General features: G+C 35.9%; 1 protein-coding gene across 21 annotated transcripts in view; it reads right to left on the bottom strand.

The window, feature by feature from the left end:
- Positions 1–24,833, bottom strand: part of PARD3 (par-3 family cell polarity regulator) — a 445,611-nt gene that overhangs the window by 194,015 nt on the left and 226,763 nt on the right. For all 21 annotated transcript variants that reach the window (XM_032183227.1, XM_032183239.1, XM_032183233.1 and 18 more), the window contains 4 exons: positions 16,216–16,341; positions 14,479–14,861; positions 3,995–4,134; positions 2,250–2,378 (listed from right to left, as the gene is read on the bottom strand). In XM_032183227.1, the coding sequence (XP_032039118.1) occupies positions 2,250–2,378; positions 3,995–4,134; positions 14,479–14,861; positions 16,216–16,341 (778 nt within the window). The remainder of the gene's footprint in view (positions 1–2,249; positions 2,379–3,994; positions 4,135–14,478; positions 14,862–16,215; positions 16,342–24,833) is intronic.

Genomic DNA, 24,833 nt, shown 5'->3' with positions numbered 1-24,833 from the left:
CTTCATTTTACTTATAAATAAACCCAAGGATAAATAACTTTTTGAAAGTCATTCATGCAGCCATAGCCAAAAACATAAAATCTAAACACCTCTTTTATTGGGATTACTATCTGTACAAATGTTGGCAAATATAAAATGGTTTTAATGGAGTGTTCCTCAGAAAGGAACAGCAAGTCCTGCACTTTATGGTACAGATAATATCAAATAACATGATTTTATGTGTATAGTTTCTGAGACACATCTCATTAAGATAATATTCAATGCATACAAATGTAGAAAATGTGACAGCAATAGGGGAAGGATGGAAAGACAAATTGTTACTAGGTGGCCAAAGAAGGTTTGTATGGGAGAAAGATGAACTGCATGATTTCAGATCATTCCCCTCCCTTCTCCAGTATTCATTTTCTTTTATTTTGTACATAAAGCTAGTAAAAGTCAATGAGAGGAACTGGATGAAAACACTTTTTTTTTTTCTTTTAAGATTATTTCTTACCAGAGAAGAAAGAACAGCCCTCATGATGGGTTTTAATTCAACACCTTTCCCCAGCAATTCTGCTCATGCTCTTTGACAGCTGTCAGCAGAGCACACCTAACATCCCTTCTTGTCAGACTGCAAACAAACAAATCCTTATGCAACGGAGGATCATCACACACATATACTGTCAGATCCTCACAATGCAATTTGTTCAGCTGGAGCTATGGAAATGTACTCCAGTTCAGATCTGACCCTCTGACTACTTAGTGAAGAGCCCACTTCCAACCTGACACAGCCAAGAGGAGATCTGGCTTGCCTGTGTTGATGTTTGCCAAACTAGCCGAGAGTATCACCTGAGCAGCAGCAGGGAGGGTACTGAGGTTAAACTCACATAAGTGGGCTGATGTGCTGTTATATTTAAAACTAAATCAAGTATTACAATGGTTATAACCCTGCCATAGTTGCAACATACCTTTGTTCACAAGACATTGAAACAAATGTTAAATTATGCATTTAACTTCCTTGCTTCAATATAGAAATAATATACACAAAATTAAGACATTTTCTTACTTCTAAGTTTATTTAGAAAACTTTAAAAGCATTTTCATTCACCTTTATGTAAGATAGCAATACTGTGAAAATTACATCATAGGAACCTACAAACAGATTGCTTTCACAGTTCCAGCAATAATGTAGGGCACAATATGACTTCAAATAGTTCAGTTCTCCTCATTTTATGACAACTTTCACTTAACTTTATCAGTATCTTAAGTTATGTTCCAAGAATATTAAGCTAAAATTGTGGTTCATTTGCAACCTTCCCTGTCACTTTGACTTACTAGGTTTAATTGTAGCTTTGAAAAGTAAAAGACTAATGTTAAATGTCTTGATATGGCCAAATAAAAATTCATTCTTTTTGCATTCAAAATACCACAAATCCAATAGAAAAATTAAGCAATCTATTCATCACACTAATATTTGTCTATCTTCTTATGATAATGCAGCCAAATAATTTATTTTTAGAGCTATATATAGCTATGATAATACAAATAATAAATAACTTCAGAAACTTAATTGAATACAGAACAAAGTAAGACTGCTACATTCACAGTCTACCTTTTCATAACAGAAATTATCTTGAATAATTATCAGAGAAATATCTGTATACACTATGCAAGTGGAACAGGTAATGTATGAAACAGTACGAAACATCATTTTATTTCCATTTCACGTAAATTCCTCAGAAACATTTTCTGAATTACCCTGCTAAATTAATAACTGCAGGGTTTCCATTCCATAGAGAGATTGCAGCTATATTCAAAAAAGGCTACTATTTCTTATATATTCCACTTTTTGATAGAAAGGTATTTACATATCCTGTTTTGGCATAATATCATATGCACTGAAATATTTTAGTGAGCAAGTAGAGGGATGAATGGCAAGCTTTCAAACATAGATTTGCCTATGTGAAAGATATGAAATAATCTGCTTGTCTGCATGCAACCAAATAAAGTTCATCCAGGAGCTTCTTCTCTAGTAAACATCTTCACTCAAAGTAAAACTCTCACTTATACATTATTAACAAATATTTAATTCCATAACCAGATCTCAAAGAGGATAAAAAGCATTCATGTAAAACATCCTAAATAAAGCAAAATACCATTTTTTATTGCTTATATGCAGTGCTGATCATGCATGTTTACTAGTAGGTGACAAGATCAAATCATTTGCTCACATTCATCTAAATCTCTTAGCTTCTCTCTATTTTACGCACCAGTTCCCTTGGATGGAATGTTTCTTCCTGTCGAAAAATCAGAAGGCTGACGGTCCCTCCCATCTTGGTGCTTCTCAGCAAGGACACAACTTCTTCTTGAGTTTTGCCTGTTAAATCAACTCCATTTACCTGTGACAAAGGAAATATTAGAATTTGATAAGACTCTGGAATTGGAAAAAATATAAATTCATATAGAAAATACAACTGATTCTCCTGAAATAGTAATAAAAACTCACTGAAATAAATTGCTCATTGGCTCAGTATAAATTCCATTTAATAGAAACTGCAGTAAATTACAAAACTAAATTACCCAAATAAACTCAAACCATACTTACTTGATCTTCAGGAACAGACCACCAGTCCTTTGTCTAGAAATATTACACAAACCTAGATAATAACAGTGGCCAAAGAACTACAAAAAAAAAAAAAAAAAAAAAAAAAAAAAAAAAAAAAACACTCTTCTATGAAACAATTGTATTTAATCTGACCTCTTTCATGGTTGTTTTCTCTCTCTTTCTCTCTCTTTCACACAGATACATAGCAGTAGTAGTAGTTTTCTTGCTTTTGCTATTTCAATCCTCCAGTCAATAACCTGGCTTTACTCGTATTTTCTTTTTCCTGTTCTCAATCCTCAGTACTCTTACTTATTACACTTCACTCTTACCTTCCTTCAAGAATTCGTAAGAATTTATGCTAGATATAGCATTACTAATAAGGCATGCATTCTTTACATATGAATACAAATAAGAAATAAGACAGCAATGTTTCCAGCAATGTTAAGCAGCAACAGTATATTCCACATTATACTCTAAACTAATTTAATCTATCGGTATTTCTGCATAGAAATCTTTTGACAAAAAACAATGTGTAATCCAAAGATGGTTCTGTTTCCTCGTCTTGGAAACAGAACATATCTTCCAAATACATCTTCCAGAGCAAATTGTGCCAAAAGTAGAAAACATTTGTTTCTCCAAATAACTCAGTCAGTTGTTCTTTATTTTGCTTTTGTTCAGCGATTTGACCCCTTGGCCCCCATATGCAACTTACACAGTAAAGACAAATATGGAACATTTACTGGAAAATTTCCCACTGTATGATTCTATGAGCTAGCTTGTTTAATGGAGAAGCCCAGGAAAGATAGGATATTATCAGACTTAGCTGTTCAGAAACATTATGGAAATGTAAGGCAAATCAACTAACAGTGTTAAGCAAGGGAGCTTGGTGCTCGGAAGATAGCAAATCATCTTATTCCTTCCCCTCATAAGAGATCGCAGCTCACACAGTTGAGATGCCCTATCTTCTTAAGTGCTTCTCAGTCTCCTTCTACCCAAGTCATTTGGGTTACCTTGAAATACTTTCAGCAATGACAGTAATTACAGAAGGCTATGTCCTCTAGCAACAATTCAAGCTGACTTTGTCAATTCTGCAGTAAAATGAAGTTAGGGCACAGAGAGGCAGTTACAAAAATCTCAGCTGTACCTCCAGTGTCATTTGGCTTAGGGACAGTAATGAAGAGCTGTGGGTGGTAACATCTTATGTCATTCCAGCTAGATCCGCAGGAAGATATCTGCTGTATGCCAATTTAAGAGAAATTTAATTCTCTTGAGAACATCCTCCCTTCAGGAGGGGAGTAGCCTTGATTCTCAGTAGCACTACCCCCCTATCATAAACTATTAAGAGCTTTTGAAGCGAACTAGTCCATGGGCTCACATCAAATAACAGACAAACAACATGCAACACTCCACCTCAATTAATCGGTCCCCAGCTTTTAGTCTTCCATCTTGAATAGCTGCACCTCTTGGAAGGATATTTTTCACATAAATTGGAGCTGAGCCACCAATTGGGACATCTCTTGAAGTAATGCTAAATCCCAAGCCTTCTGTACCTGCATAAAGAATGCAAAATATTATTTGTTAAAATGAACTATTTATATTTTATATTGTGTTTTAAATTTATCCAGCAGAACAAATGCATACCTGACTGATACAATCCATGAAAATACATATGTAGGATTTAAGAATTACTGCATGGAAAAAAAAAAAGAAAAAAAAAAAACACACACAACAAAAAAGCACAATATAGATGAAGTACTGACTCTTGGCACAGGTGGCTTAGCAGGCCCTCCCTGTAACTCGCTGTTCTGATTTCCAAGTCATTGCCATATTGCCATATTCCATCTTTCTACTTCAGATGAGATGAGTGACAAGGAACCAGAAGAAAGCATATCTGATGTCCTATCACTGCCTTCCCCCACGTCAATCTGGGTTTTGTCAATAATCCTCTCTTTCTCTACTGTCATTCTTCCAGCAATGTCAGGTGGTTGACAGTGGACTATGGAGCTTCACTAGCTCTGTTATGGGCACTGGCAGGGAATGGGCAGAACTGGAGTTCACTGGTCTCATTCTTTCTGCTCTGAGAGACCTCAGGCTGTTTTCTGACAGCAGCTCCTCTGCCATGTGGGGTTCCCAGCCTGGCTCTTGTCAGATCCCACCACATGTGGTGCCATGCAGCGATGTGCTGCTAGCGGGTGGCAGAGCCAGGCAGTAACTCCTACACTCCCTTCTGAGGTCATGCTGTGCACCACAGTGTCTGACAACACTCAGCTAAGATGGACTGAGGCAAAACAGAGACCTTTAAGATGACCTGGAGAAATCCATACAGGCATTCAGTCAATATGGCAAATGAAGCTTCCTCATATCTCAAAGAAATGTCCACAACTGGTCCCTGAAGTGTGCCTTGTGGCAGCACCCCACCAGCGCTGGTATTCACAAGCAGAGAGGACAAACAGAAGTCTTTCCTACTATGTGGAAAGCTCATTTGTGATCCTCTATGTAAAACCATCCATCCATTGTTATTGACAACCTTTGAAAATCTGTGCCAAGGCCCCCACAACATTATACCTAAGTGCATTCAGAACATTTAACCTAGCATAAAAACCAACCGGCCATTCAGCCGAGAGCCTCCCTGACAGAGTGCCAGTATTTAAAACTCCAATTTGAAACATCTCATAAGCCGTCGAGATATGTCTACAGTTCAAGTTCACTAGGTGGGCACACACATGCCCAACCTAGATTTATATTTTGTTGTCAAGATATTGTATAAAAGTACAATATATTTTGTTGTCAAAATGGCAATCATGGAATAAAGTAAGCTGACACAGTTGTTGTTGACCCAGTCAGTTGTGCTGGATTTTGCACCTGGGATGGGACAACGTTGGATATACATACAGATTGCAGGCAACAGGCTGGAGAGCAGCACAGCAGAAAGGGATCTGGGGGCTCTGGTTGATGGCAAGTTGACGATGAGTAAACAATGTGCCCTGGCAGCCAAAAGGGCCAACCATATCCTGGAGCGCATCAGGCATGGCACTGCTAGCTGGTTGAGGGAAGGGATTGTCCCACTCTGCTCTGGTGCAACCTCACCTTGTGTAGTGTGTGCACTTTTGGGCACCATGTTATAGGAAGGACATAAAACTATTAGAGTGTGTTCAGGGCTAACGGGATGGTGAAGGGTCTGGAGGGAAATACGTATGAGCAGTGGCTGAGGGCCCTTGGTTTGCTCGGCCCCGAGCAGAGCAGGCTGAGGGGAGGCCTCATGGCGGCCTGCAGCTCCCTCACGAGGGGAGCAGAGGGGCAGGCGCTGAGCTCTGCTCTCTGGGGACAGCAACAGGACCCGAGGGGATGGCATGGAGCTGGGACAGGGGAGGGTCAGGATGGGGGTTAGGGAAAGGGTCTGCACCCAGAGGGTGGTCAGGCACTGGGACAGGCTCCCTAAGGAAGTAGTCATACCACCAAGCCTGTTGGAGTTCAAGAAGTATTTGGATAATGCTCTCAGACACATGGTTTCGTTTTTTCGTGGTCCTGTGTGGAGCCAGGAGCTGGGACTTGATGATACTTGTGGGTCCCCCTTCAACCCAGGATATTCTATGATTCTACGTGACTGAAGGGACATAACCTTTTAAAGCTTCATCTTGAAAGTAGCTAAGTCCTAATTTATCCACAGCAAGTGTATGCAACTCATATTGTTGAAGAAATTTGCATCAGTTCCTCAAGGCTAACTATCATGACACAACTTCCCTTCCTTATGTCTGCAGCATTCAAGATAGATGGAAAAAAACTGATATTTGAATCTGACAGTCTTCATTCACTTTCAAACTGATATAAAATTTATCAGTGCTATTACACAGAGATGAAAAAATATTGGATCTCATAACATCCATATTTTACTTCGGAGACTTCACGATTTTAATGATGCTTCAAACGTTCATAGAGCTCTTTAGCTCCTTGCAATACGTGAAGATGATCTATAAAAATGAAAGTGGTTTGGTTTGTGTTTTTCTAAGTAGCAACTCAGCTTTTCATTGAACTTATCTTTTCCTTCATTTAAGGATCTGTGTAGAATGCTTCTCTTTGAATACATATTTTGTGTTTTAAAATTTCTAAAGTAATATCAAAACATGACAGTATGCCCAGGACAATATTTCATTATTAATAAGCTTAATCCCCATAGCCCGATTATGGTGTCATTACAGATGTCTGGTTCACACACTCCACTTTAAATCCCCATGGAAAAAAAAAACAGAAGTTGAAATGTTCACATTACAAATGCATACAGGATATAAGCCTGGACTGTGGCATTTTCTGCTGTCAAATCTTCAGAAAGCCTTTACCAAAGCTAGCAGAACACCGCAAATCCACCCCAACTGGGTCCAGATATTAGCAGAATAAAATTCTAATTACTTGTTTCTGTGGAAAGAAAGGGCTTGACTGGGCTTCATTTTGCTCTGCTGCTTTATACAGCTTTGCATGAGGCTGATGAAAATGACAGTCAAAAGCTGATTTTTTCACAGCTTCACTTTACTATTCGTGTACTATAGCTGCCCTTACCTGTATAATACAGCTTTGCAAACTCCCAAGCTTATTGTATTAAAGTTAAAAGTTGTCAAGATCAGGAAATAAACAGATATGTTTGACTGAGGCCAAAAATACAACTTCTGTGACTGGATTGATTTTAAGCTTTTTTTTGTTTCCTCCCTTTTCATACACATAACTAATTCAGTTATATCTATTCCATGCATTTCAGTAGTTCCATTAATCGAAATTCATATAACATCTCCCTGATGCTAAAATGCTTTTAGTTCTGATAATGTAAAATTGTAGGTTACCATAACAAGGGAGTTGTGAAAACTTGCTGTAGAAGCCGCTCATATCTCAAATTTATAATTTAAAAAAAGCCTTTAAGATGGGAGAAACTGGACACATATAGGCAGAACCAGAACAAGAGCAGAAAAAGGAGGAATTTCTATCTGTTTGAAAACACAGGAGTCATCCTACTCAAAGCTAGGAGTTTAAGTTTGCAAGGTCTAGATTATGTTCAACTTAATCTTTTAGAGATTTTAAAAAGAAATTTAATAGAACATCTTCCTCTCTCCATAACTGTCATCTCTGACAACTATCAAATTACACCGACTGATAATAACATTTAAAAATTACCCACTAATTTGTGTAATTCAAATTCTTAGTCTTCTTTTGATATATCAGCATCTTTCTCAACAAGTTAGAGCTCCCCTTTTCTCATGAATGCTATGCTCAACATGCCTTCTATGGTCATGTTACTCTAGAGAACTCAGCCAGCTCTGACCTGAAGACAAAGTAGTTTTAGATAAATAAAAAGGACAGTTACAACAGTAAAGGAACTGTGTTGTACAAATTGAATTGAGGCAGATCAGTTGCTGTTTTGAAATAAATTGATTCTATTAGCAATAGGACATGTAAAAAAATAAAATAAAATAAAATATATAAAAAAATCCTGCACAGAATTTCCTTAAACATATGTTCAAAATGAATGTCATCATCTTACATGGAATCAGCCTGACTGTAAACAGACAGGATGTTAAAATAATTATTAAACCTTGCTGGAGATTGCTAGATTTCCTATTATCTCCTAGTGAAGTGTTTAATTTCTCACTAACGCTAGGGTTATCTTCTTGATCGTAGGGAAGTGTGTCTGGATACACATATCTTGCATTCTGTGCCTCTTCTGCATGAAAAATTGTGCAGTCCTCAACCAGCATCAACAGGAGGTCTAAATTCTCAGGAGAAAAATGTACTACTGAAATACTGCCAGAATACAAGACAAAAAGCAAGCATCACCTCAACATTGGTTCCAGTGCTTTCATGTCACTCTCAAAAGGACATTAGTTCAGAGACCCAACAGGGAATGTCTGAAGGACCTACACTGTCAACTTTTTACAATACTTCTCTTAGTTATCTTCCCCTTCAGGACTGCAAGCAGAACTTGAAGTAAATCGTGCTCTTTTTTCTCCTTTAATTTAAGAAAATGCAGATGAGTTGTAAGGTATTTCCGTACAGATCTCCCTAAATTAAAAAAGAAAAAGAAAAAAAAAAGCAAACAAACAAAAAACAACACACTAAACCTCACCTCTAAAACAATGTATAATGTTTGATAACCAGACAATTGGGACTGTATTTAATAGTACTTATGCAAGAAAAGCAGAGATCATTTTAGAACAACCTAAATATGGAAAATGCATGTGGGTGAAGAGTTTTCAGACAGAATAAAGGATTGTGAAGGAAAAGTGCAGATTCTTCATTACAACATGAAAGACATGAAACACAATCTCATTTTAAAAAAATAATATGGGATGTTGGTTACACATGCAAACAGTTTGTGACAGAAAGTAGTTTAAACAACTGAATTACAAAATAAAACATCCCCACTTAATGAAAGTATTAGATTATGAAATTATTAAGCACAGGAAGGGAGATAACATTGCAACAAAACTAAGTAGAAGGGCTGAACTTTCTGTGACAATAATCAGAGTAGACACTTGCCTTCCAAGCATTTCAAATTCCTGCTTTTTCACAGTAGACTATTTCTTGACATCCATGTATGGATGGATGATTGCCAAAATAATTATCCTACTATTTTACCTTAGAAAGCAGTTTTTATTAAGGACTGAACCTCATGCAAGAGCTGAACAGAAAATATGCTATCCTCATTGATAAGGGCTTCCATAATGTAACCAAGACCATAATGTAACCATTTTAGATACTTCCTGAAGTTATTTTACTGCCCCACACACACACAATCAAGACAAATTAATTGCATAGCCCTTTTTATGCAGTTGCATGATTTGAGATAACTTTTTTCTCCAAGCAAAGCTCAGACTTCTCAAGAAGATCTTTGATCAACCTAATAGAAACATTCTTCCTTTTTTGCTACAGTCTGCTAATAAATAGTGATGAGAAGTGTGAAAAAAAAGTGGAAAGGTGAAATTCAATGCAGTTTATTTTACTTCAGTGGCTAGTAATGCCCAGAATTATTTGCTTCCCTTCTGAATCTCATTTCTCAAGGTCAGTTAAGCAATTTAGGAACCTACATATTTCATTTCAAAAGTGACAAACACCACTACTGCATCTCAAAAGAAAATCTAAAATCAGCCTGTTTCTAAGATAACATTTCAATCATTTCAAAAGAAATTTTAAATAAAAATTTTAAATGTCAGTTCAAAGTCTGGCTCAAAAAACTGTGTGGGAAAGCAGGAGATAATGATGAAAAATGCATGTAAATCTGTACAGTTCAGATATATGATGCAGGATATCTTATTAGTCAAGTTTAAGGTCCTGTCTTGGATGCTCTGCTATTTAAGCCGTTTAACACAAGTAAAACAAGTAACTGCCCATACGTATGTTTTACTCCAGAACAAATATGATGGAATTTTAGAACAGAACAGGACAGAATAGAACAGTTCAGTTGGAAGGGATCTACAAAGACCATCGAGTCTGACTATCCGGCCACTTCGGGGCTAACCAAAATTTAAAGCATGTTATGAAGGGCATTATCCAAATGCCTCTTGAGTATTGACAAGCACGGGGCATCAAGCACCTCACTAGGAAGTCTGTTCCACAGTTTAGCACCCTCATGATAAAGAAATTTTTACTAAAATTCAGTCTGAACCTCCTTTGGTGCAGCTTTGTGCCATTCCTACACATCCTGTCAATGGTTACCAGGAAGAAGAGGTGACCACCTCCCCCTCTACTTCCCCTCCTCAGAAAGTTGTAGAGACAATGAAGTCACCTCTTGGCCTCCTTTTCTACAGACTAGAAAAAATGAGTGTCCTAAGCCTCTCCTCACAGAACTTGCCTTCCTGACCTTTTACCAGCTTTGCTGTCCTCCTCTGTATGCATTCAAGTATCTTAACATCCTTATGTTTTATATATATTAATGTCAGTTTAATATCTTTTTTTAATATCTGAAATTAGCATGCTTTGAAACTACCCATACCATCTTATTTATGTCTCTAATGACGTCTGCAGAAAAAAATCAGGTGTTGCAGGGCTGAGTGTAAAGGTGCCACAACACTGAATGCCCAGTCACCTGGTGGGACTTGCAGCATTTGGGTTCTGTATACGAGACGGTGCAGTAACAACCACAGAAGGGAGAGCAAGCGAACAGGAATCCAGTAGGAAAGTCTGAAGAGCAAGGAGCCTTGTAGTCCTGCTCACATCTACAATTTACACATTTCTTCTCTGTTGTAGTGCACTAAAGTGGCTCCTTCCTTTAAGGACTAACCATCTCCTAGAACATGGCTAGTATGCCCTTTCTGTGATGGGCCTGTCAATTCCTACAGGTTTCTTGTTATAAGGTTATCCTGTAGTTCTACCACTAATTTATTTCCCATGAAGCTATACTATTTTACAAGAGATAAATACTTTTTGGTCCAAGAGGGAAGAGATGAGCACGGTTCCCCTGGCTGGCAGCAGAGAGATATGGACTGAAGGCCAAACACACTGAACATTTCAGACAAAAAATCGCAAAATATTTGGTGCAACTAAGACCAACTTAGAAAACAGGAGCTTGATTTTGACATTTTACCTAAATAATTATATATTCAATTTAGCTGGACAAAAAAGGCAGATGTAGTTAGAAATGATCCAGCACAGTATTATCATATTTGAGGACAATCAAATTTGAAGAAGCTAATTTAAAGATTGAGTACTTTGGACTTGTACTTAGTACAGTCAAAAATATCTGATTAATGCAATGTCCAATTAATGCAAATCTGATTAATGCAATGTCCAATTGAAAAGAAGTATTTTGAACACTTCAGTTGAGCTATCAGGCTAAATGCTGCACGTGCTCAGAGACAGAGCCTTAGAATACTTTGGTGTATCATAGGTTACTTATAAGTGCTGGACTAAATTTTTTGCAGTCAAAAAAATCACTCTGGAACCGTACTATTTTAGATGAGATAAAAATTTTTCCTAACCCTCTGTGTGCTACATCAGTGATCTTATTTTCTCTAAATATTAGCTGTAAAAAACTTTTTATTATTTTTTTTGTAATTTTGTAAAATACTGAGTATGATCTTACACTAATATATATATATAAACATAGTGTGGCTGTCATCTCTTGTGCTATCTTAATTTGCGTGAACTATTAAGCCAGACTGTTATACACCCTAACAGCATTCGAATATCAGTAATAACCCCTACATCTATATGCTAAAAGTTCAGGCCCTGACCTTTAAGGAAAGATAAACAGATATCCATTTTCATTTAGAAAAGCCAACAAACATTCTGCATTGACTGAAACATATGACTGACCTTCTCTTCTGACTTTATTAAACAGCTAAATCCTATGAAAGTTCAGGTTATTTTAAAATGCCAAAACAGCAATAAATATTAAGAAATCATAATTACAGAAGCACATACTGTAGGGCTATCTTACCATGTCATTTTATATAATATAGCTCATGCAATATATAGAAACGCAGCTGTAATAAAGGTCTCTCTGTATTGAAAAAAAGTCAATTCTCATATACTACATCATTAATCAGAACGCACAGGTTAAATCCAAAGTGAATTTTAAGATGAAGCCTTACATGCTTGTATACCTTAATGCACATTTTTTAATTTAATGATGGTAATTGGTGAAATAACTACTGTCTGTTAGCTACAAAGAAAGCACATTTGTTAAGTTCCCATAAAGCTTGTATTATTACAACATCCTTCATTAGAAATAATCAAAGATGATTAGCATCCCTATTGTACTCATATTTATAACAAACAACTTAGGCATATACTTAAGTGTTTTGCTTCATTTGTTGCTCCAGATGTATGTTCTCAGAGCAATCAAATGAAAGCCAAAATGGGATGCCTTACCTCTCGTCTCCTCACAGTGTAAATTAACAAATGAAGGACAACAGTGATAAAGAGGTACCCTTCTTTATGAACAGATTATTTTTTTTAATATCATCACACACAAAATATGGAACACTAAACAGTTTGTCTCTATAATCTGAGCAAGGTGTAATCTCTGCATAAGTATTATTCTCATAAAAACAATGTTAAGAGCAAATATTCCCTGTAAACTTCAGAAATATATTTTTAGATATGGATTTCAAAGCTTTTATTAGCAAAAGAGTTATTTTTTTTTCTGGTGTGAACTAGATGTTGAAGAATCTTATAGGTTACTTCAATAGGTAGCATGCATCTCCTCCTCTCCAAAACCACCTAATGTACTGGTGCTTGTAAAGCTGAATTACATTACAGAAGTGGGGAAAGATTATTCATGGAATAATACCCAGTGCAAGAGGACCAAAATGTAAACTCATGTCAATCAAAGAATCCATAATATATAAAAATTACATTTTCTTATCATCTATGTCACACACAACTTATGCAAAAATATTGTTTTTCCATATTCCATATTCATTTGTTGTTGCTTTTAAATTATATGAAATATGTATTTACACTCCTGGCTAAGAACTATTTTACATAATGTCCAAATGACAGTAGACACCAAAAAATACGTAAAAATCACTGCAGTGTCTGAGAACTTCTGTGTAAGCAGAGTAACTCCTTACTCAGCCAATAGCAGTAAGTTTTTCCAAGCAGGCTGATTTGAGCTGATGGCCTGAAGTATTTCTTGAAGGAGCATCAACAACAGAAGCAAACTGTCAACTCAACCTTATGTCATCTAAGTTTGTAGAGCTTAAAATTCAGCAACCAGAAAGAAGCAATCTGGTGGTTCATGTGAAGTTCATAGAAAAGAAAGCATTATGATAATGTGACAAGTAGCCTGGCACCTGTGAAACTAAAATATCTACCATTCAATGCACTGTCTTTGGTACCTTTCTATAAAAAAAAAAAAAATAAGAAGAAGAATTATTAACACTAAGCAGATAAAATTTCCTAAGGGGAAAATATTTCAAGTTCACAGAGAATGTTGTTAAACAGGTAATTTTTTTGCTGTGTAATGTAAATAAAGTTCTTCTTCCTAGAGACCAAAGGTTATATCTAACCTTAAACATGCTCATTTTAATATCATAGAGCTTGCAGCATGTATAATCTTTTAAAAATCTTTTACAAAGAGATAAGAAATATTTGTACCTAGATGCCATTTTACTGTAATTTAAACACTGTTAAAAGCATCTAGATGGTAACTGTATAAAAAAAATATCAATTTTCCTCACTAAGTGCATTTAATGTGTCGTACAGATTCCATGAGTGTAGATGCACCGATGCATCTACATGTAGTAAATACATATAATACAGATGTTAAGAGAAGCAGGCAGTACTTTCTTCTCTGCCCTTAAATAGTCTCTCACCCCTATTCGAATTACATTAGCATAAGGCCCAAGATAGGAAATATCACGTTACTTCTCAACTGTTTAAACGAAGACTTTCACATCCCAGTGGACTTAAAAAAAACACGTTAGCTGGAAATTAGAAACTCCAGTCTACCAGCTCAATTCAACAGACTTTTAAAAGCTAACAGCAAAACCAGCTACTGAGTTTGAAAGTCATGATAAAGTCATGATTTTCTGTAAAGTACAGAAAATAGCCCATTTTAGCTTATTTACTTTTTTTAGTTAAATAGTTCTTCGCTCCCTGGGTCTTGGCCAACAGAAGTTGTAGCACTCATAACACTTCACTTTTTTTAGTTAAGAGACAGAAAGGAACGTTAAAGCATTCTTTTAAATGGCCTTTTATAAATATGCTGCATATGCCAAAGGCAAGGAAAGACTGCTTTAGGGCACAAAACAACCATTTGGCCTGAGAATGAATGAGTAGCACCTGTGTTTCAAAAACCAATACATCGCATCTGCAGAATGCCATGACTAACATAACGGCATTGGACACATATACATACACCACACTTATACACCTCATGATGTATGAGAAATGCACTAGTGCCTTACCTTTTCTCAGTTGTATACTGAGCCTCTTCCCTATCTTTTTGGTGTTATACCCACTGTTTGCAGTGGAGGTGAGAACTTTCTGAGGTGATGGTACCAGGCCCGATGGTGGTTTCCCTGATGAATTCACACTATGAGGTAGCTGTGAGTAGGATTCTGTCTGATCGGACTGGTTACCCGCTCTAGACATTCTTTGTAACGTGTGAAGTCCAGAATTGTGAATACTTTTGCCATCGGTATACTGGGAATCAGGGCTGAAGCGGTTGGAGTAGTACGTGTTCTTCTCGCTCTGGGACAACTGTTCGTACTTCTCTTTACTTGCTGCAGGGACCACATGGAACCAAATGAACGGCGTACGCATGGCTTGGCGAAACATATGCTGTGCTCTAGGTTTCAAAATGAACAGAAAATTAGCAAATTAGGACTGGCAGACTACAAGACATTATAAGCATAATTACTGATGTTAATTAAGCAACATGAGCTGACAGACACATTGCAGAAACTCAAGCATAAACTGTAAAACCTGAATCTGTTCATTAGTCTACTTTGCCTGCTTTTTGCTAAGGTTTATTGCCTTAGGGTAACACAATGGTTAAATATGCTTAAAATCTAACATTCCAAATACTGTACTCAGAAGAGCAAAAATTTTAACCACAGCCTTGAAAGGCAGGCAGTTCTATGGCAGGATTACAGTGTTCTTTTGCTTTGAAACTTGATAATTGTTTCTTTAGATACAGTAATCACAGTGATGACAGAATTATTAAAATTAAAATTACACTTATACAAAGACTGTGTATTTCCTTATTTGCTGAGAGTATATGCAGTCTTGCAAAAAAATCCAGATTACACTTCACTTTTTGTACATAAGTAGTCTTTCAGAATGCAACACTAATAGGAACAAAATGCTTAATCCTGCACAGATGGGCATTGGGCTCTAGATCATGATGAGAAGTACACAAAGTCAAGAAGTCTCTTCAGACCTCAGTTTTGATTCAGAATCTTAGAGTAAGTAGACACAAGCTGCTTTTTACCATATGGTAAAGGGTTATATTCCAATACGGGTTAAAGAAATTTTAAAAAAAATATCAGATATATATCAAAGTATAGGATGATCAGTCTAAATGATATTCCTCTGACTCTCAACATATTTAAGTTTTCAGAAAAACGTTATCATCTTTAAAATGATATGTTTTCTGTGTACCTCTTTCCCGCATTCTCTTTTAATTATCTGTGTATAAACTACAATCTGATTTCAATGTTAAAAGTCTTTCCGACTCACATTTTCAGGATTCTACCAATTCCAGGCTTCCACTAAGCAAGTATTTATGATGTCTTGAGCCTCTCTAGAAAGCTTCTCCATAAAGTAACTTTAGTTTTCACATATACAAAACCACAAATATTTTTTATACATTAAAGCCTTCATGTTGTCCATGTATATTGAACGTGATGTATTACAAGTATAAAAGCAAAAATCATGTGAGAATTTCATGACAAACACTTTGTGAATGAAAGAAGAAGAAGTTTGTAACATTCAAAACCACAAAAAAGAACTGAATAAGAAGTGTATATATTCTAATGACAGCAATTATCTTGAATTTTTGTAGTTTAGCTAAATGAAAACTACTACTAATGTCCAAGGCAAGCTTAGACAATTTTTTCATAAATACTACATTGCCACAAATGACTTCATTGTGCAGTGTTAAAAATTAAATATGGTAATGTAGCAGTAAATAAACTTACTGTTCAAATCTCCTGTTCCGAAGGTCTCCATCATTAATCCTGACAATACAGTCATTCTCACGAAAAAGGTTTTCTTGTTCAGCTTTTCCACCTTTTTCCAACCGCTTTACTAGCAGCCCCAAGGTTCTGGAACATTAAGATTACAAGTGATTACAGATTTAACATTTTGCAGCATATAAAATCCTACTGGTTTAATATTTTATCATAATAATTATATAAACTAAATTTTAAACCATCTTTACCTGGGAGTAGGCTACCAAAGTTTCAAATAATTTATAAGCATTACCTGAATTACTATCCATTATCCATGAAATGAAGACCCTAGGTGAAACAGGTATGTCATTTAAAAGTAAAAAAGTGCAGGCAGCATGATGATATCAAATTTATTCTTGCAAAAGGCCTAGATGTTTGAAAAGTAGAACTTGGTTTCATGAAGCACTGCACATCTGACAGCCATCATCTCTTCTGATGGTTAACTAAAGTTGAAGAAGTTCAACTTAAGATATGAATTTCTGAATTAGCAGAGAATACCACAGCCATTGCTACTGCTCCTGTGCAAGTGAAATGTGGGGTCATCTCATGTAATAACCACCCTATAATGAAAGGATGGACAAAGGATTCAGGAATTTCTTGTGAATCTAATGCTTTTGTTGTAAACCTTAACTTTTCTTGCAAAACAGCAAAAAGGAAATTAAAAACTTAAATGTCATTTTTAATTCAACATACTATCTTCAGGGAATTGGTGCAGTAATGACTGAAAACAATTAGTATCTGATAGCTTCTGTGTTATGAGTTGATCACATCTGCCTAGTGCTTAGGTACAATGTTGTCTTACTGACATTCATAGAAAGGAAATAAATGTTCAACCTGATATTATGAAATGGATCCAGAAGAGTGGATTTCTTACGTACTGGTAGGACTGTGTGAAAAGTAAGTGATGTTTCTATACCTGAACTCTAGGTTTGAAGAAGGATTCAATCTTCAGAATTATTCTTGCATCGACACTGCATTTGTTTGTTTGTTTGTTTTAAAATCAGCTTTATAATGAAATCCCACAGGACATATCAGAGGGTCAAATTCACAGCATCCTAGTCAACAGAATTACTTTTGAAAAAGTCACTTCAAGGCATGGTGTGCAAAATCCTTAGCTGCATGGCAGAAATTGCAAAACCACATATGCCTTTTAGAACAAAACTTACAGTGAACATAGCACTTCAGTTCACACATACCTCAAAGAAAATGAGCAGTCAATGATGCTTAAAAGGACTTCTCATGCACTTGAAAGTTAGAATGTACTTGAGCACTTCATCAAATGGGTCAGAAAGGCAAAATTAACTTTAACTTAGTCTTCCACTTTAAATTCTTCATTTATCAAGTTACCACCAACATATGTCAGACATTTATTTTAAAGAATAGTCATACTGTTTCTTCCACAAGCCAGATGAAAGAGTAAGAGAAATAATTATTTATTTATTTATTTATTTAGTATTTCCACTTTGGAACTTCCTGGAGACAATAAGATACGAAGTGTAAAGGATCTATACATGCAAACAGACTGAGAAAAACGACATAAATCATTTTGACAACAGAAATCATCAAATGAAGTTTGAATCAGACATTAACATTTAACTGACAATATTCTGTTTCCAGCTCATACAGTATATTTTGCAAACACCTAGCATACTGCATACCTAACCTTCAACTCGTCCAGGTCCCATGAGAGACAAACCTTCAGTGCCCTCACTTGTTCCTGATGCACCACTGGGGTGCAGTCACTGTCACTGATGCTAACTGTGATTGGGCTCAACTTGAGCTCAGCTGTTGCAATTAGCAATCTGTCTCTTCACAATAACAGTGGCAAACACAATGATTAGAAAGGTTCCGTAAAGCTAAAGTATCAGCTCTCTAGAATACAAGCATTTCAGAAAAAAAAGTATTGAAAAACACAACAGATACTAGTATGTGTCTAGTCCTATCCTTCCCCATGCCACATTGATATTCTTTGGTTTTGGAAAGTTCCACCTTTTGTAGATTCCTTCCAACAACCCTGTGTCTTCCATTATAATTAAATAAATAAATAAATAAACTTTATTTGTTTCTTTGTTTGTTTTCCCCAAAGCAAAAACCTAGCTAGTGATCACCTAGCTAGTGAAACACATTTTAGGATATAATCTCGGAAGTATTATCTACATGTTTTAAGGTGTTTTCCTGTTTGCCTTTCCCACATTCCTGTTAACAGTTTGCATGAAAAAAATAAAAAAGTAAAAAGTAAAAAAACAAGTCCACAACAGTCAAACAATAGTTTAATGATCACGTTGTGCTGCATTTATTATACTAAAATTTGCTTAAAATAATGCGGAAGTGTCACATGAAGTAAAACAAAACGAATTTCTAAAATGTTCATACCATCCCTTTTTCCTCCTATTCACTAATAAAAGTGTCAAACACCATCTCAGATTTTTACATCATCATAAATAATTCTAGAAAATAAAATTTTATACACTGTTTTTAGTTGCGGAAAGAAAAAAAAAATAGTATTTATGAATGTTAGTAGTAAAAGTATTTATATTTCTCTAAGAAAATAAAAAATACTTGTATGCCCTCTCTACATGAGTTTTATTGGAACTTCAGTTTTCATACATTTAAAACTGACAGTTAAAAAACAAGTTTGGCTACTTTTTCACTTGTGAGTTGTTGAATTTCTCTGGATAATGTCTTTGGGCCCCAAGGTGAAGTTATTGAAGGGGTATCTCTACAAGGGACAGAGCAAGCAAATACAAGAACGTGAATATTACATTTGAGAGAAACCATCCCACAACATTTGAGGGGAAGAGGAAAGAACTGTGTCTGCACTTTCTCTTCTTTCTCTTCGTGCCCAGCAGTAGTCTGTTGTGGGTGAGCTCCACTGTAATGCCCACAGATACAGAATTTGGAGGTGCATGCACTGATTGCATGAGAACACACACAGTAACAGCAACCGGTCTTTTGTTTATATGCTTAAATATTAGAAATATTAAAATACCAATGTATTAAATACCAAAAAATTCCACACCCACTACAATACTCTGAGTCAGTATTACAGTAATAATACAAAACGCAAAATTCTATGATTATTTTATCCCAACATCTTCACATACTCATACACTCTCAAAGCAAGTGGTCTATCATTTTTTGCATAGCATTTTTCTTGAAAAACAACTTTCCACTGTTTTGCATTCTGAAGGAGTATTAAAAATTTTATTAATGCAAGACTTTATGCATGGCTTGTAATTTTTTTTTTAAACTTTATTCAGCTAAATCCTTAAATCTAGTACAAATTGTACTAATCTTAACCAATGGTAAAATAATGTAACACATAAATGTGCTACCAGTCAAAATTGCAAATAATCTCATTAAACAAAGGCTACAAGTTTTACTAATGCAAGATTGCTCATCTCAGACACAACATATGGTGCTCATGAGGACTTCTCTTTTTAACAAATGTTAGAGCTAGGCTAACCAAGGCACATAAAGCTGAAGACACTGAGAACAGATTCAAAGCTGGATGAACAGCCTGAGTCAAATTTGAAACCAGGATCTTCACAATGCCTGTCTTTTCATTTTCATTTTTATTTTTATTTTTTTTACAAACACATGGAACAAAGATCCCTTTAGACGCAGTTCTGTAAACAACTTACTGAACACAGTTCTGCATAGCGTGGTAAACACTCCTGGAAAACATATATACCCGAAAATTTTAGTAACAAAAGCCTATCAATTTCCTGCAGATTTTTTTCAGCAAACTATGGTTAGGTGCAGGAAAATTACTCTAAAAAATGAGTTACAGGGGTTCGTGTTTGTTGTTGCAGTGACCACAGATAAACAGGGTAGAGCTGCTATGGCAAACATGCAATAACCTAAACACTAATTGGATTTTGCTTCCCTGCCACATGGTACTACCATTAATTCTGAAAAGTGGAGCTGTAAGCTCTACTACGGTTTCAGAATTACCTTTCCTACATTAGGAAACCATATAAATTTTGTCAGCCTATAAACTAATCTACTGTAAAATACAGAAGAGCATATATATCTGTTTGAACACAACCATGTGGCATACAAATATATGGGTGCATTTATTTGTATTTGCTTAATATTATCAGGGAAAGTCAGACCACAAGTTTTCTGATGTAAGTTCTTCCATTATAAATATCTTAACTTATAACTTCTTTGAGAACGGGGTTAAATGTTGTGTGAACCTCTGCACTCTGCAAACACTCTACAAGTCTGCAACCCTGTACAAACAACACTTATAAATGGAAATTTGGTACCTTCTCTGTTTTAGACTTGCATTAGCTGAGGAGGGGGCAAAAGGGAAACACAGACATGGGTACCACAGTGCAAAGCTCTATCTTTGTATTTGTTTTAAATACATAATTGGGAATGTAAACAGCTTAGATTATATTAGCATTTGTACCACTGTATTTCCACAAGGTTCATTACTCTAATTATACAATTAAAATAAACTCAGCTACATGAGTTAACGTTTCAGTTCTAAGTATAAATTACAACCAATGATAAAACTAGAAATAAGCAGCAAGTGTTTTATTGACGTCTAAATTGCCTGAGTTTGTCTGAGTAGTTCTTTGAAATTGTGAACTCCCCACATGCCACCCAGCTGTATGGAAATGATGATAATTTGTCTTAATAAAAACTGACAGTGTAGATAGTGTGAGAGTAATAAAAATATTACTTCGAGCATCCAGACTATGATTCAGCCATCACTGCCCACTGCACGTACACACTGAAGTTATTTACCTCTTACCTACAAACTAACCGCACATAATCAAATCAGGCAGAAGAGAAAATAACCAATTTAGATGTCTATGAAAGTCACTAACATGAAAAGGCAAAAACTAGATTAAGGGGCAAAAATAATGACGGATTCAAAAACAGATGTGTAGCAGTTTCAAACAAACTATGCAACAATGGAAGAGCTCTGAGATGTTTGACAGGAACACAAACACAGTGCAAATTTCTTGAGACTAGGAGGTCAGAGTAGGCAAATCAGCTTGTTTGTTTAAGTTAAATTATCATGGCTGATCAATGCTAAATTGGACATCAACTCCTTTACACAACATTTATGTCACCGAGCTACTGTAGCATATTAACATAACTTTGTCAGCTTTGATGCCTGAAGTCCGGGACCAATTTCCTATCTTTGGCAACTATTCCTCAGCTTTTTAGTTTGAACAATACTTCAAATTAAGTTTATACAACTTTTAAAAGGATGAGATCAGACAAAGAAAGCCTTGAGTTCAGCTAAGAGAATGAGGGAATGGTACATTCGCTCCACAGGAATCTTTTCCCAATGCATATGAAAACCATAGCTACTTCTGAGACTTAAAAGGCTGGAAATGCAGAAGAAATAAATGGAGATGCAGGTAACACATACCCACTAGACGATCAAATACAACGTGATTGTTAGAATATCACCTTGAAAGCAATATTAAGGAATGTCAGCATAGACAATAGGCAGTAGATGTGACTTTAGGGTTTTTGTGTCTTGAGGAAAAGAATAAAACTTTTACAGTGAAATATAAACTGCTTCGTAAGTTCTAGACAGTGAAGGGCACTTCTACTAAAAGAAAAAAAAAAAAGAAAAAATCAAAAACCCATAGAGCAGAAAAATGTGGAAGAATTTTCTAGCACAGGGATTGTGTATACATTAATTTTATAATAAAACTTTTTTTCTTAATTAAATCAGTTAAATTTATGATATAAACTGGCAAAAAGTAAGAAAATGCAGACTCTTAGTTTTCCCATCCTTCTAAGACTTCTTTAATATTTTTAGGACATTCAGGATATATAATCTAAAAATACAGACTAAATATTTTTAGCTGCCACGTTTTAGATTTTATCATGGATTCCATGGCATGTTTTGATAGGAAGGACAGCAGGCAAAGCCCCACAAATTCACAGCTCTGAATCAAAATAATATGTCTGGTATTTATTAATGGAAGTTCTTTCAAAGTTTTTTCAGGTGAATAGTAAAATCTTTTTCTGTTCCAGTAACGCAAACTTCACAATAGTCTTGGGACTATGGAGCTTTCCCCACTGCTACTCACAGAGATTTCTGATGTTATCTCATATATTCCTTGTGTCAGCTGAACCTCTTCCCAAAGAAAGATATGGCACCATTTCAGAAGTGCAGCAATGGTTTAGAGCTCAAGAAAATTTCAAAGTCTCATAAAAGTAGAAGAGGCCATATAACAGTAAATCATGCTATAATATGCATCAACATAACTTCTTCCATCAGTCAGGATTGCTCAAATGTTAAATTCTTAACAGACCGAGTGCTTGCTGTCCTCTCTGAGCACCTACTTTCTTCTGTAAAATGAAGGACAGACTGATGCTAACAGCAATTCTTCACAGATTTAGATAATTTTTTCCCTTTCTGCTTTCATCTCGTTGTTCTCCTTCTTTTCCTCCTTGTTCTTCTCTTTAGGTAAACACTTTCCTGTTTACATCCTGTTCTTTCTTTCTGCTTTCATTTTTCATGCCTTATATTCTGCTTGAGACTGAACTTACACCATTACAAAAAGCAAGCTGATTTTGCAAACAGAACTTTAATCTTGAAAAATTTCACAACCATAAGGTGATGAATATGTATACCCCTCCTCTCTTTTGACAAGGTGAATAAACTGTTACCCAAAGCATATGGTCAAAAGGGCCAATAAAGGACAGATGTATTTGTAGAAGTAAAAACAGAGGAATAATAGGCAAATATATCCATAAAAGAAAGTGTTGACCATGTCTGGATAAATCAATAGAATATTTCCCAGAGAATAACGGAGAGGGTTTTTTTTTATTCTTTCATAAAAAATAACGTTTTTTCCAGGAGTAGGAATAATCAGTAGCATCTCCATAAATGAGGCAGAGATCTTTACAAATTTTGTTCAAAATCATGAGCCAATACAGAAGACAGATTCTTACTCCAAACTGAAGCCTACCACAAAAGACCATGAAAGAAACAAATATTTCCTCAAAATAAGCAAAAGACATAGTTGTGGCACATACTTTTTAAAGGTTTAGGGTGTTTGCTTTTTGGGGGGGAAAGAGGGAGAACTGTATTAGTATGTTTTTACACTTTTGAAAGTAAATTATTATTTTAATAACCATTGCTTGTTAAAGTAACATTTTCAAAAGAGAATGAAAGGAACTGGAAGAACTGAAAACACAGCATAACCGTAACTGAACACCAAACAAATATGAAACATGGTGGGCCAGTGTAAAAAGCTATACGCTAGGTTATACGATACATCTGATCTTTTCTTTTTTGACATTGCTGATCAAAGTCTTTTATCGACTTTGGTTTTGTATATTTAGGTTTCTAATGAGTAGATCCCCTGCTCAAGTAAGATTGCTCAGTGCAGCACAGAGAAGTGGCTTTGCAGCCAGAGGATGGACAAAGAGCAGCCATGTGCTGGAGTGAGAAAGAAGTGGGCAGAAGAGCATCCCTGCCAAGCATCTGCTCTCCCTCTGAATCTAGCAAAAGTAAAACCAAGTGTCTATTATTTGTTCAAAAGAGATGGGGGCCCAGCAGTGGGAAAAAAAAAAAAAAATAAGAAAAAAAATAAGAAAAAGAACACACCAAGTCCTCCAAAATTGAAGATAGATGTATTCCCTTCCCTCCCCACACTGCAAGCAGGCAGCTGGAGAAAATGCCTTTGTTCTCACTGAAAGCATGTAGGGACGTGAGTACAGCTGGCAGTAAAGCAGCAGCACAACAGCAGTTTTTATAATCAATACTGAGCAATGACCTCTCCTTTTCCTTCCATTACTACATACAAAGTATAGGAGAAATGCTCTGGAAGCAGAGAGGTCCTCTCCACCTCTGGCTGCTCCTCCACATTTTCAAGACACGAACACAAGTTTCTCCCCCCAGCATTTTTTTCAGTTCAGAGCAGACAAAGCTCGCTAGAGCAGCAGACACACAGCTGTCCCCAAATGAGGGAGGAAGCTGGAGACATCTGCAGTGAGAGCAGAAACGTCAAGCCAGGTCAGAGTGCTTGCTGACCCTGCACCAAAATAAAATTTGCTTATACTTGTGATAAATAATTTTTTTCAACACACTTAAAGGCTTCAAACCCACCGCTAATTACTATGAAAGTTAAGCTATTTTTCTGAGACTGTTAGTGTTTTGATTAAAGGCACTAAATGCCAAATCTCTGCTTTACCAAAGCATTAGAGATGATGCATACTTTCCCCAAAATGATTTTGATTTTTTAAAGTAGAAGATTTTCTTTGTACTCTTCATAAACATTACAGCTTGTGAGTTAATGCAAACAGGTTCATCTTCCCCAAAACCAGAATGTTTCAACTGTTTTTGCAACTTCATTTTAACCCCAACACATGGGACAATACTAAATATTAGAAGTATGATAATTGGTTTTTATTCCACTCTTACCAAACACAGACACAGGAAGCCTTGGGTTTAGACTGTTGTTCTTTTTGAAAATGTGGCTATAAACAGTCAGTGGGGAAATGTTGCCTAAATATCCACCTGAACTAAAGGAGCAGATTATAATTTGTAAGAGTCCAAAAGGAAACATCCTCATAGTTCAGTTTCCCAAGGGACC

Source organism: Aythya fuligula, chromosome 2 (assembly GCF_009819795.1).
Source record: "Aythya fuligula isolate bAytFul2 chromosome 2, bAytFul2.pri, whole genome shotgun sequence".
In the NCBI taxonomy this organism is placed as follows: domain Eukaryota; kingdom Metazoa; phylum Chordata; class Aves; order Anseriformes; family Anatidae; genus Aythya; species Aythya fuligula.
This window is presented reverse-complemented; position numbering and strand designations above follow the sequence as displayed.